The 13,510-nt window shown below is 39.1% G+C and overlaps 2 protein-coding genes across 12 annotated transcripts in view; both read left to right on the forward strand.

The window, feature by feature from the left end:
* The first annotated feature begins 1,896 nt into the window (after positions 1–1,896).
* On the forward strand, positions 1,897–9,980 carry myl4 (myosin, light chain 4, alkali; atrial, embryonic). The gene is made up of 8 exons (XM_017717366.2): positions 1,897–3,314; positions 3,425–3,543; positions 5,336–5,363; positions 6,234–6,383; positions 6,561–6,734; positions 6,961–7,038; positions 8,855–8,892; positions 9,820–9,980. Exons 2-7 carry the CDS (start codon positions 3,439–3,441, stop codon positions 8,881–8,883), a joined length of 564 nt encoding a protein of 187 aa, XP_017572855.1. The 5' UTR covers positions 1,897–3,314; positions 3,425–3,438; the 3' UTR covers positions 8,884–8,892; positions 9,820–9,980.
* A 2,442-nt stretch (positions 9,981–12,422) lies between these two features.
* maptb (microtubule-associated protein tau b) overlaps positions 12,423–13,510 on the forward strand; it is a 55,466-nt gene continuing 54,378 nt past the window's right edge. For 8 of the 11 annotated variants that reach the window (XM_037538512.1, XM_017717365.2, XM_037538519.1 and 5 more), the window contains exon 1: positions 12,423–12,554. The gene's annotated coding sequence lies outside the window, so the exon portion shown is untranslated. Of the gene's footprint in view, positions 12,555–13,070; positions 13,201–13,510 lie in introns of those variants that run through there. The other 3 variants (XM_037538530.1, XM_037538553.1, XM_037538513.1) reach the window with 3 other exon arrangements.

The following is a 13,510-nucleotide window of genomic DNA, read 5'->3' on the forward strand; positions in this document are numbered from 1 at the left end:
GGGCACTAGATTTGAATGGTTTTATTTAAGAGCTGTGTAATTTGGCCATTATGTCGCCCTTACAGTGAGGTTTTGTTTACTAGTCTTTTTATGAATATTTTCATTTCACATTAATAAAGAAACAAAGTTATAATATACTGTAATACATCATCAATGCCAGTGTGCATTGGAGATACACAACAGTGTTTAGTTTTATTGATATTGATAGATGAGAGTTACATCTATGAAAGGAAATACACTAAATAGTATATCATTTCTGGAAATGTGGTTTGGGTCTGATTAACATTGTTCTAAAAATACCAGTTTGTTTCATTACATTTTACTGTAGTAATTCTACTGTTGGCTGAATTAGACACAGACCAAACAATTTATGAACAATTTATAATAACTACTTAATATTGGTTATCAGTCTACATCATCAATGCTTGCTGTATTTCCCACTGAGTAGCATGGTATAACAAACTTTGTGTCTTCATGTGTGAACGTAAAAAGCAGACGGAATAAAGTAAAAGACTTCACACCCTTTGATAGGGGACTGTAATGCTTTATGAACGATTCTAATATAAATATGAATCCTAATGTGAGTCAGCAGTATTCATGGTGTTGCATGTGTTGCTGTATATGTTACTGTTGAAATATTACTCCAGGGTCCCATTCCAGAAAGAACCTGTTGATTCCACCTGCTTTAAACACCTGTCATTTCATCTTATATTACCAGCATAATAGCACCGTCAACTGGCCACTTGTAGCACATTTCAGACACAAATCATTTCTATTTTATGACATATTTGGTTTTAGAATGCATACACGTTTGTAGGATGTGCAAAGAAAATTCTGAAATGTAGTTCAGATTATATTCTCTCAGGATTATGAATACATGCTTATCTTTTTTTTTCCAATCAATCTTCTTGTTTGGTCCTGTCTGTAAAAATATGCTGTCATTGTTCATCAAACTGGAGGTGCATTCTGCCCTCTTGTGGCTGTTTTAACATCTGTGTGCTCTGTGTTGGGCAACATTTGGACAGCCACAGGGCTGTGATCCTTATATATATAGACCAAATGAATGCAGTCTAGTTATTGAGTTTATTGTGTTGCAACTAGATATATGGCAACATTTTTTGCTTCTTGAACGTTATTTCATCTTAAGTGTGCACCTCAAGTTACACAGTTTTCAAAGAAATAAAGAAAGTAGTACACAAGTCCTGTCTCAGTTCAGAGAGTGTAGATTACTGCTCTTTGTCTCGACATGAGTGAAGTAGCCTCAGAATAAGGAGCATAGTCAACTCCAGCCGTACGAGCAAGGCAGTTTGTCCTAATCTGTTAGATGGATCCCGCAACATGCCACATGAGCTGTCTTGCATGCCTACAGATTTTTAGTGATGTTTAAGTCAAGGGGCTTTGAAGGCCACTGTAATAGCTTCAGCTTTCATTTACTGAAGTACACACTGAAGGCTCCATACACAACAGAAACAGCTGTCTCTCCCGATGTAGTTCAGGGAGTCCTTGTGGATTTAGAAACATTACACCAGTTACTCCTGGCCTGTATCTTTCTGTCCATCACCTTTCTGAGGGGAACCCAGGGAAAGAGAGACCTGGGGTAGCAGAGCGAGGGATCCTGTGTCATGTTATGTGATATGCAGGGTTCCATCTAGCCCCATGGCAAGAAACGAGTAGCCAACCAGAACAAGTATTAAATTTTAAGGACATTAGATCGCTATTTAAAGCAATTTCTTGGTGTATTTGTTGCAGGTCATTAAGGAAAATACACACACACACGTACACAAACACACACATCTTCTAAGCCGCTTGTCCTTCTGGGTAACGGGGGAGCTGGAGCCTATCCCAGCTGTCATTGGGCAGAAGGCAGGCTACACCCTGGACAAGTCATTAAATAATGTTGAGGGATGTACGCTGGTGTGGTCAGAGTAGAGAATGTTCAAATAGGTTACTTTGTGGCATTCTTCTGAGAACACCAACTGATTTGTTGTTTGATTTGCAAAATTTGCAAAAAAGATTTGCAAACTGATTTGCAAAAACTCCACTTTTGGATATGCCTGTGTTTTTACTTATCTTCCTTTGACTTTCCCCTTACTTATACAAGTGGGTTCTTGTTTCTAATATCTTATATTCTTCTTCTGAAGTATCTCAAGAAAAATTAAAAACTTGAATGTAATGGCTGTTATGTTCTGACTGGAAATCAAATTAATGAAAGGTAGTCTCTGGCTTTTGCACAGTATTGTAGAGTATAAATTGAGTCTCTGCATTGTCTAAAACATAGAAAAGATGGCTCTTGAGGTTCCTGGAGGAGACAGTGGCTCTGAAATGACTACAGAAAGGGGATTAGAGAGGTAGGGGGTCTTGTTGAATGGCAAGCCTTCTCTCGTTAAACTGTTTTTACTTGGTGACTGCCACAAATATTTATCTGATAGCTTCCGGAGGGTTAAGTAAACAAAAACAGTTAACAGCTGCATACACCTATAAAACTAAGTCTGCACTATGCTTATCCTTCACTATTTGCGATCGGTTCCTCTCTGTCTTCATTGCTGAGACACTAGGAGACAGTGTGCTATCCAACTAGAACTACCAAAGTTAGTAGTTAATTTTAGATATGTTTTGAAAAAAACTAACCTTCAAAAATAACCCTACAAAGGACACTTGACAATCTATTCAAAAGCTCTCTCCTACTAGAACAAATGCAGTGAACACTAGTCTTTCATCTATGTTTACAACCTGGTCCAAAGGTTGCCATTAACCCTCACATGAAGTTGTCCGTCATTTCCATTTTGTAAGAGCTCTACATTGCAGGTCTTACTATACAGTGCAAGAATCCATCTTCACCCAGTGGGATGTTTCAGAATTACTCAAAGGTCCATCCCTCCATATTTCAGACAGCTTGGAGCCCACACAGCAAAGAACATCTCCCAAGACCGCATTCCTCCTCAGACCAATTAGAGACATGCTGTAGTTAAAATAGATGATGCTTTTAAACATTAAATGCCAGATGTTTGTCAGGTAGTAAGATTCTGTCAAACATTCAAAATGAAACGAGCACTACAAGGGTCCCCTAGTATTGTTCTACCAGCTAGCCCACTCACTTTGTCACAAAAACATTGCCACAAAGTAACTTTAATGATACTGCTATTAACGTCATCATAGTGACAACAATATGTCAACATGCTAATGCTCTCCTCTGAGACCATTTGAAGGATCTGCCTTGTGGAGCCTCATCGCTCAGCGCCTCAGCCTCCGGACCTTTTATGGGACATGATGGCATCTCAGATGGGTTGGTCTGATTCAGCCTGAGGGAGATGGAGGTGGGTATAAAACCTATTAGATCATTCTAAACTCTGCTCAACTCCTTGCCGAATTTCATAGCCTCTGTCTCTCTCTCTCTCTCTCTCTCTCTCTCTCTCTCTCACTGTAGTCGGTCTCAAAAGAATGGCTCCCAAAAAAGTAGAGCCCAAGAAGGAAGCAGCCAAGTCAGCTCCCCCTCCAGAACCAGAGAAACCCAAGGAGCCAGAATTTGACCCAAAGGGCATCGCAGTGAGTACTTGATGTCTTTGTCTAAGTTTCTGAGCTGTAACTAATAACCCTTCAGCTGCTGGTGTTACTGTTAACAAATTTGGAAATTGTTGATGTTGCCATTAGACAGACTTGTTATACTATTGACTGTTTAGGTAGTTATAATGAGTATTTGAGGCAGGCTTTATTCAGATTTGGTTTATTGACGCAAGCTTTGCAGGGTGGTGTAAAAAAAATAATAATAATGAAGGTTGTATGGCAGCTAAATGTATTCTGATTATCACTGCATTGTTCATTTTGCCAACATATTAGTCAATTTGAAAACTTTGTTGAATAACTTCAGCAAATTAAATATTAATTATTTGTTCTGTGTCCTACAGCGCTATGCAAAAGTCAGAGATTACATTTATTTAATTTCCAGGCCAAATGGCTGATAAGCAACAAAGTTCAGTCCTAGAAGTCTTTTTCTGCTTCTCATTATCCAAGTAAACCCAGATACATATAATGATCTAATGATGTTGAGGTCTGGACCCTGGGGTGGTAAGTTCATTGTTATGAGAACACCGTTGGCTTCTCCTTTGATTTGTAAATTTTTTTTATTTGTATGTGTTCTTTTCTCTGTCATGGGTTTTGAACTGCTATGCATCCTTTCAGACCCATATTGTTATTGTCTTCTCACAATGGAGGGATGGACAGAAACACCTGTGGATTTTTTCATATCTGAAACCAGAGTGGAGCTTGATTTTCTCCTCTGTCTCAGAGGTGTTGTTTATCTGATGGTGACAGTTTTGGTGGTTATCTTATGTCTAACCTCCTCTGAAGTATCAGCTGAAAAATGAATAATTTGTACTAATTGGCTGTGTTGACTGGATATTAAATAGTTGAAGAGTAGTTTCTGCACAGCACTAAAGGTGAATCAATATAGTCTGATCATCTTTTGCCTCATTGGTATCTCTTTCGTGCTCTGTTATAGCATCGGTGATGCCATGCTCCTCACATAAAACTACAATGTTCCCCATCAACAATCCAAGGCACAGTGACATCTATTTTCCAGTTCCAGAAATAGTTCCAAGTTAGTTTTAGCCTCCAGAATGAGTTCTCAGATTACTTTTGTTTTTCACAATAACAATAGGAATCTATTTTTTTACTGTAAAAGTAATGCAGCCTAATTTTTTACATTTAAAACAAATATTTCAGAAATGTCCCTCACATATTTCATGACATACACATAGTAGATATGAAACTAATCCATTTTTATGCTCTTCATTCTATCAGCATTCATTCAACATGTCTGAACAGCATTGTTCAGTCCACCTGTCTGTCCATTTGTTGTTTGTGGTCTTCCACACTGTTCATGTTGATCTATGTAAAAGCTCCCCTGTTGAAGCTTAGCATGCCTCTGATCCAAGCTGACCCCAACTTTTACACCAGGGACAGTACAGGAGCTGGCTGGCGTCTGTTATTCTTAGATCCCGTTATGGGACAGGGAAAACGTCCATAGATGACCTTGATGGAGTGACCCCAAATAGCCCGCTTCTCCTCCTGGGTACTGCTAGCACCTGCAGCACTGATGAGTGGAGTGTGGGCAGCTAGGAAAAACTTGGTCCAAATTCAGCGTTGGTAGTCGTTTGATGTTTCCTTTGCTGTTGATCAGGGTCAGCAGAGTTGGCTGGGCTGTGCTGAGAAATATTGAGTGCATGTTGATGTGTTCAAATATTACAAATCTAGTGCTTTGATTTACATGTGAAAATAGGGTTATCTTCTCCTTTTGGTGAACAAAGTATGTTTGACATTCTGTGTTTTGACTTCCCAGATTGAGTTCACCCCTGATCAGATTGAAGGTAAGAATTAATTCATTCACATAGTGTTTTTTACAACATACAAAAAATCTAGAAATTCTAAATCCTTTTTTTAAGTGTTATTTTTTACACCATTTAAAAATTGCTCATTACATTATATAAATATTTCAGGGGCAAACCTTTCATATTTGTTTAAATTACATTAAAGAAGATTTTTTACATTTTCCACGATTAACTGCTGAAGATGCAAATTCAGAGCAGTTCAGTGTGAAATGGTTCATTGTAAAGAATCTTACTGAGTCAGAATTGTTGATATTGTGATACGATGTCTGAATGCCTCTGAAAGCTACCTCATGGAAAGCTATTGAAATGATAAACATACAGCGTGGTGACTGAACATTTTCACGATAGTTCTGACATAAGGCTTCTGCCTAAAAATGTATATTTTTAAATGCATTTGTGGTATAGAGGTACATTCAAGGTGTTACAAGTCAAAATAGTCTATTTTAGTTAACACCATATTTTATTATTCCAAATAAAGTAAGACCCAATTTTACTGTTGGCATTGCATATGAAACTCAGGAGACTTGTTTCCCTACAATGTTTGCATCTCAGCTATTGAATTATGCAGCAACTTTGACAAATAAGTAATTTATTTTTTGTCCTCCTATGATGTTTTGATGTGCAAGCAATGATATGGTTTTAACAAAAGTATAAAAGTTATTCAGAATTTAGGCAAAATGAATGGAATTTTCTGCATATAGAGTTAGAGCATCACATTACTATCTCATGGAGATTTAAACAGAAAATATTGCTGTGCTTATCCCAGTATATAAACAAAAAAGATAAGAAAAGCAAGATTGTCTGCCAAGACTTAAGTGCTTTAGCTGAGGATCTTATCTGCCCAAACAGAGTTTAAAGAGGCCTTCATGCTGTTTGACAGAACACCAAATGGAGAAATGAAGATCTCCTATGCCCAGTGTGGTGATGTCATGAGGGCATTGGGTCAGAACCCCACCAACGCTGAGGTCATGAGGGTACTAGGCAAACCCAAACCTGAAGGTCAGAAGGTTAAAGCCATTGTTTATCCATTGCTATCAAGACACTTTAACTCCCAAACATGAAACATGAATCACCATGTTGTACACCACAGCTATTTATTTGTTTATTTAATTCTGTATCGGTATGCTACATTGTTATGTCCAAAATAAAAGGTGCCTCTTATTCTTCTGGCTTTAGAACTGAACACCAAACTAATGGACTTTGAGACGTTCCTGCCCATGTTCCAGCATATTTCTAAGTCAAAAGACAGAGGCACATTTGAAGACTTTGTGGAGGGGTTGCGAGTCTTTGACAAAGAAGGAAATGGGACTGTAATGGGGGCAGAGCTTCGGCATGTTCTTCAAACATTAGGTAAATAATTAAAACAGTGTCGGTATGTCAGATGTAACTATTAATGTTGTACTAAAATCTATGGAAAATTTACAAAATCTCAGAAGTGTGTAAAACAATGCAGCATAAAAGTTGTAGTTGGTGTGCATTTGATGCTTGATTTCTTGAGAGATAAGGGGATGATGTACTGAATTTGTGTAATCACACTTTGTGGACACAAAGGGTCATACATCTGCTGTTCCTTTAGGGGAAAAGATGACAGAAAAGGAGGTTGAGCAAGTGATTGCAGGACAAGAGGATGGTAATGGCTGCATCAACTATGAAGGTAACATTTTGGTGTGATGTAAACAAACCTTGTATCTCAATTATAGAAATCTGTGAAGCAGTTATACACTTCATGCTTTTGTTTGTCAGTGTTCTATAATACAACGTGCTATAATAGCTAGCATGCACTATACACATAATACAACAAAAGCATTAGCATATTTTTACAGTTTCAGCTAGAGTAACTAGGTAGCTACACATTTTAGCTTTTAGGTTGTTGTCATCTTCATCTGACATGTAATTTCTATTGTTTGGGTAATCAGTTCTTCTATTGTAATGGTAATTTTGACATAGTACAGTTGTGCAGTAAGATAGAGGTATAAAGTTGATGAGCCACACCATGAAGGTATGGGAAAGAGTTGTTGAAGCAAGGCTAAGGCGAGATGTTCAGATCAGCAGTTTGGTTTCATGCCCAGAAAGATGCAATTTTTGCATTGAGAGTGTTGGTAGAGAAGTACAGAGAAGGTCAGAAGGAGCTACATTGTGTCTTTGTGGATCTAGAGAAGGCATATGATAGGGTGCCAAGACAGGAACTGTGGTACTGTATGAGGAAGTCAGGTGTAGCTGAAAAGTTTGTTAGGGTGGTGCAGGACATGTATGAGGATAGTGAGACAGTGGTGAGGTGTGCAGTTGGAGTGACAAATGGTTTCAAGGTGAAGGTAGGGTTACATCAGGGATCAGCTTTGAGCCCATTCTTGTTTGCAGTGGTGATGGACAGGTTGACAGATGAGGTCAGGCAGGAGGCTCCATGGACCATGATGTTTGCAGATGACATTGTAATCTGTGGTGAGAGTAGATAGCAGTTGGAAGAGAATCTGTAGAGGTGGAGGTTTGTACTGGAGAGGAGAGGAATGAAGGTCAGTAGAGATAAGACGGAATATATGTGTGTGAATTAGAGGGAGGCAGGTGGAAAGGTGAAGATGCAAGGAGTAGAGGTCGTAAAGGTGAATGACTTCAAATATCTTGGGTCAACCATCCAGAGCAATGGACAGTGTAGAAAAGAGGTGAAGAAGAGGGTGCAGGCAGGATGGAGTGGGTGGAGACGGGTGTTAGGGCTGATGTGTGACAGAAGGATAGCAGCAAGAGTGAAAGGGAAGGTTTACAAGACAGTAGTGCGTCCTGCTATGATGTATGGTTTGGAGACTGTGGCTCTGTCTAAAAGACAGGAGGCTGAGCTGGAGGTGGTGGAGATGAAGATGCTGAGATTTTCCGTTGGGAGTGACAAGGCTGGACAAGATTAGAAATGAGCAGATCAGAGGGACAGTGAAGATGGAGCAGTTTGGAGATAAAGCCAGAGAGGCCAGGTTGAGATGGTTTGGACATGTGTTGAGGAGGAATAGTGGATATATTTGTCAAAGAATGTTGGAGATGGAGCTGCTGGGTAGAAGGAGAAGAGGTAGACCTCAGAGAAGGTTTATGGATGTAGTTAAGGTGGACATGGAGATGGTTGGTGTGAAAGTAGAGGAGGCAATGGATAGGGCAAGATGGAGGCAGATGATCCGCTGTGGCGACCCCTAAAGGGAGCAGCCGAAAGAAGAAGAAGACAGTTGTGCAGTAAGATAAAGGCTGCCAAGGAGTGATGTATTCTGTCTTCCTCCTGCAATCACCAAAAAAGTCTTTAAACTAGAAAATCTCACTCGAGAGACTACTGTGGCATGTTTACAACAGACATTGTGATGGTTGCATTTTTTTTTCTTCATTTTGACCAGTGTTCTTTTAACTATAACCATATACACATACTAGTGTTTCTGTAATTTCCATACATATTGCTGCAGATGAGGAATTTGGAAATTGGTTGTTTGTGTTCTCTCCGACAGCCTTTGTGAAACACATCATGTCAGGATAAATATCTGAGGTGAGTGACAGTTACAATGTTTAATGTAAAGGCCGATTAAATCAACAGCTATATTATTAGAAACCTCTACAATGTAAGCCAGTCTTGCTGGTTTGTGGTCAGTAGCCTGTTGCACAATTTGTTGGCCTTAATTATAATCAGTGATCCATCCTGCATGTGGTCAACAGCAATCCTGTGGTCGGAAACAGAAAATGGCCAATAATGAATGGAGTAGAGAGCTGACAAATTGTGTCAAGAATACTGTGCCAAAGCCAAAAACCATGCTTGAATTATTTAATTTCCAACAATCAAACTTCCATTAAGTATAAATTATTCATTTTACAACATGATTTTTTAAATAGTGGGGATATTTTTCCACACCTCCAAAGTTCAGTCTTAAAAGTTGGTTACATCTTCCACTTCTCATGATCCAAGTAATGCCACACACATTGATGTTGATTTTGAGGTCAGGATGGTGTGGACAATCTATTTTCAAAACCAGCTTCTGTGTTTGGCAGATTTTCTCCTTTTCTCTGTAAGGGCTTCTTGACAGCTACACATCCATAACTTTGAGTTGTGCTGTCACAGTGGAAGGATGGACAGAAACCTCTGTGGATTTTTTCAGATCTGAAGCAACAGTGGAGGATGAAAGCTTTAAATGCTGTTATGTGATGGGGACTATTTTGTTGGTGAACAAGGTTTTGCACAGATGTTAGGGGTCCCATTTTCTGTGTCTCTTTTAATGATTTTTTGAATGTAATTTTAGAAACTTCTATTTTCCACTTATTTTTCTTGTGCAAATGGATTGTCTTATATCTAATCTGCACAGAAATATCTTCTGAAAATGAATATACTTAATGACAGTTTGTAGAGGATAGTCTCTGAGTTTTGTACAGTACTGTATTTTTTACTTATTCTTGAAAAGTGCAATTCCTTTATCTCTTTCAGGACCAAGTCCTGAGAGCAGTTAGGATTTCAACAGTTCTGCAGCATCTGGTCCTCACTCAGCAAAATCCTGGAAAGCTGTTCCACTCATTTGAAATTCTCTTCTACTGCTGTCTTTTTTATCTGTTTATGTCTGATGCTCTGAATAAATGATCAAAATAAAATAGCTTGTGGTGTGTAATAGTGTAGGCACCAAACATACACAGCAGCTTCAAGTAAACAATGTGTTAAAGGCACCATCATGTGGCTGAAAGGTGAACTTTACTCAAATAGCATGACATCAGCTGTTCTGCAGCACTTGCAGGGTTCTCAGTTACAGTCCAATAGAGCACTCCTTGCAGTGTGGTGTTTTACCCCACACTAACACACCTCCAGCCCTGCATATAGCCCTATGTGCTATAAGTACCCTTTCCAAAGGGACCTGATAAGAACAAAAATTAATTTGCTTAGTTTTTTACATAAGAGTTTTGTGTAATGTTAACATTCTTATTCTCAAAACTTACCAATCTCTCTACGGTCCTCATGTTTAAAAAAATGCAAAAACAGCCCGCTTTGAATTCAATAAGACAAATTCCATATGTCTTATTCAGCCTAAACAGTTTAGCCCCATTCATTGATGCTGAAGTTCTAAAGAATGTTTCAGCCCAGATTGCTTTTTGAATAAGATGCTATGCACTGTAGCCTATCCGAACAGAGCTCATTTACATATATCAGTCTTAAAGGCACAGTAACAAATGCAGCCTGTTTAATTCAAAGGGATAATGTTTGATTGGACATGGTTATGTAAAAATTACTGATGGCTGGTTTTGGTCATTTGGATTTTCAGTAAGTAGTTTGTTTCTCCATTTGTTTAAATGGATCACAGACCACTGTATTTTGTATGTGTTTTGAGCTGAGGAAGGTGATGTGGTTATCATTGAGAAAGATTACAACACATAGTTAGTAAGCTGTTGTTTTAATACCTAGCTGTTAAATAACACTCAATTTGAGCAGCAATAGCCTTTCGCTTCTTGGCACACATGCTCAGCTCAACAACACTGACCCTTTAGCTTCATGTCAAAGGGTATTTCCGTTATAGGTTCTATCTGACATACTGTATTAATATGCATATTCATATTTTCATCTCTTTCGTAAATACAGCCTGTTTGTTATAGTGCCACACCTCCAAACATCTACACAGTCAGACATAAAAGAACTGGAATTCTTCTAATAATTGAGTGGAGGAACTTTGACCTGAGTCCTTTGTGCATTCTAGACAGATGTCCCACTGCGATCACGTCCATCTCAAATAGTGCCAAAGCAGCACTGCAGTGTTTACTCTCCAAAACATGAACCCACACAAAGACCATAAGTGGACAAGGTTAGAATATGGGCACCTTTAAATCAGCAGTATCATTTAATACAGCCTATCTAAATCAATGGCTTATGTTCCAAATACTACACCTTTCTGTTGAAGTTGCAGTTAATCAAAGAAAAATAAATGTAAATAAACATGATGTGGCCAAAACGCATGTCATACCAGATTGCTAGTAAGTATACAAAAATAAGACATATTTAGCCTTAAGAAATACATATTACATTATATAAAAATATTGTAGAATTATACATAATATGTATAACATACATAATATGTACATCATTAACTCTTTGTCTCGCTCTCTTGCTCTCTCTCCCCTCCCTCAGTTGAAAAATGCCTACTCATTCACAAGTGGTCTGGTTGCTAAGCAAATCCTGGGTGGCGACCACATTAGAGGAAAGGCATTGGTGTTCAGTAAGAAGCAAAGCTAAAGTGTATTAAAGTTTGAAGTGAAGTAATTTTTGGTAGACTTAGGATTGCAAAGTAAATCTGATAGACACTGTTTTGTCATTAGCCTTATCAGTGTGGACAGCTGTTTTATTCTCTCCCCTTTGCATTGTTTTGGTTGTTTGTTGGTGTTGGGATTGTATGGATGTTTTTCAGTTGTGAGGGTATTTAGAGGGTATTCAGTGTACTGTACATAAGCCTATATAAACTTTTAATATCATGGTAATAACATTTTATCATAATTTTTCACAACATTGTATAAAGAAAAATATACATGTATGAGTTAATGCAGGTATTATTGCTAGCACACAAACTGATTGCATTGCAAATTGATAGCTTTTCTGTAAGTTGTGAAGTTAATAACACCAAATAACAGACTGAACAACTGGATAAACATCAAATAAATCATCAGATCACAATATGACAGTGATGTGGGATCTTGTGAAGCCAGAGATATTCACTGTATCTAGAACATATTTGACTTGTTTGCAGTGACCTTACTTCCCTGTCCGTGATAATATAGTGTGTTAAATATCATAAAGCGCTTTATGTTTGAATATTGGCTCGTGTGTAATAAGACTGAGATGTGGTCAGCCTGCGCTGTAATTGCTCAGATTCAATACTCACTATTAAAGGCAGTTCTGCTTAACAGCAAAGGACAGGCTCGTGCTATTACAAGAGATTATCTAAATATTTAGAGCAACACTAATTCTGTTCTCGCTATTTTATCTGATAGCACATTGCAACACAATTAGTGTGCAGTGTAATGACAGACCCGGCCTAACACACCCAGTGAACAGCAGCAAACCCAAAGTGGACTCTTTAGCGCCCTCCTTCGCAGTTCGGCCGCCGACGGAACTGCGCCGCTATATTAGAGCCGAGCGCTGACTGACTGACTGCAGTTGGACAGACAATAACTCTGCGTGTCACACAGGTAAGCAAAACCGGTCAGATTACATGCAGATGAAACAGCTACCAGTGTTTAATCTGGGTGTGGAGCAGAGTCCAGGTTTGTTTTCTATCCGTTCAGCACTGTGAGACGCGTCCCCTCACCGCTGTTGCTGTGAGGGGGTGATTTTTGCCGTTGCTGGGTGTGTATGAACGGGCCTGGCTTTGTCAAAGCCGAAAGATGCCGGCTTCGCCCCAGCGGCATTTCTTTCCATTTAAACAAATTACTATAGCGTGATAATATTTTAACCCGCTATCTAGACGGATGGGCGTCGCATATCGATAAAGAAAGTGCTCGAAGTGACGTTTAGATCAGCTGTCAATATATCTGATCGGTGTCTTGACAGCTTAGGGCTGTAACGGTGAGGTTAACGCTACTTCTCTACAAAAAGGCGGTTAGCTTAGCTAGCCCTCAAGGCGGTTTTTAACCAAAGATTTTACAATGTTCAGTCGACTTTTTCCGTGCTTACTTGTGTTCCCTGAACACTGTAGGTGTTGATGTAGCGCTGTAGGTGTTCATACAGCAATGGGGGATTTGCTCGGAAGCAGTTTTTCGTAGCTGCAGTGAGTTGGAGGGAACGTTAAAAAGGTTAACCGTCGCTGCTTGGTGTTGGCTGGCATGCAGGTTCATAGTAAGTTGTGGGAAACGTGTCTTTTTTTGACGTTTTTAGAGACACAATCTTGCATCTTTGACAGGAAATCGGCTCCAGCGACGAAGCAAAGCATATCTGTGTAGTTGATCAAACAGCGAAGGTGAAGTTGGCTTTTTTTTTTTTCGAATTTCCCGTTCCACCTTAAATGGTGCGGTAGTTACATTGTGGTGCTCGAGACGCCGACATGCAAGTGCCGCACCATTTAAGGTGGAACGGTAAGTTCGGAAAAAGAAGCCAACTTCAGCCTTGTCCAAAACGCTGTCGGGTCTTGTCTCTTCTTTTCTTTTCG

This window comes from Pygocentrus nattereri, chromosome 1 (genome assembly GCF_015220715.1).
Source record: "Pygocentrus nattereri isolate fPygNat1 chromosome 1, fPygNat1.pri, whole genome shotgun sequence".
In the NCBI taxonomy this organism is placed as follows: Eukaryota; Metazoa; Chordata; class Actinopteri; order Characiformes; family Serrasalmidae; genus Pygocentrus; species Pygocentrus nattereri.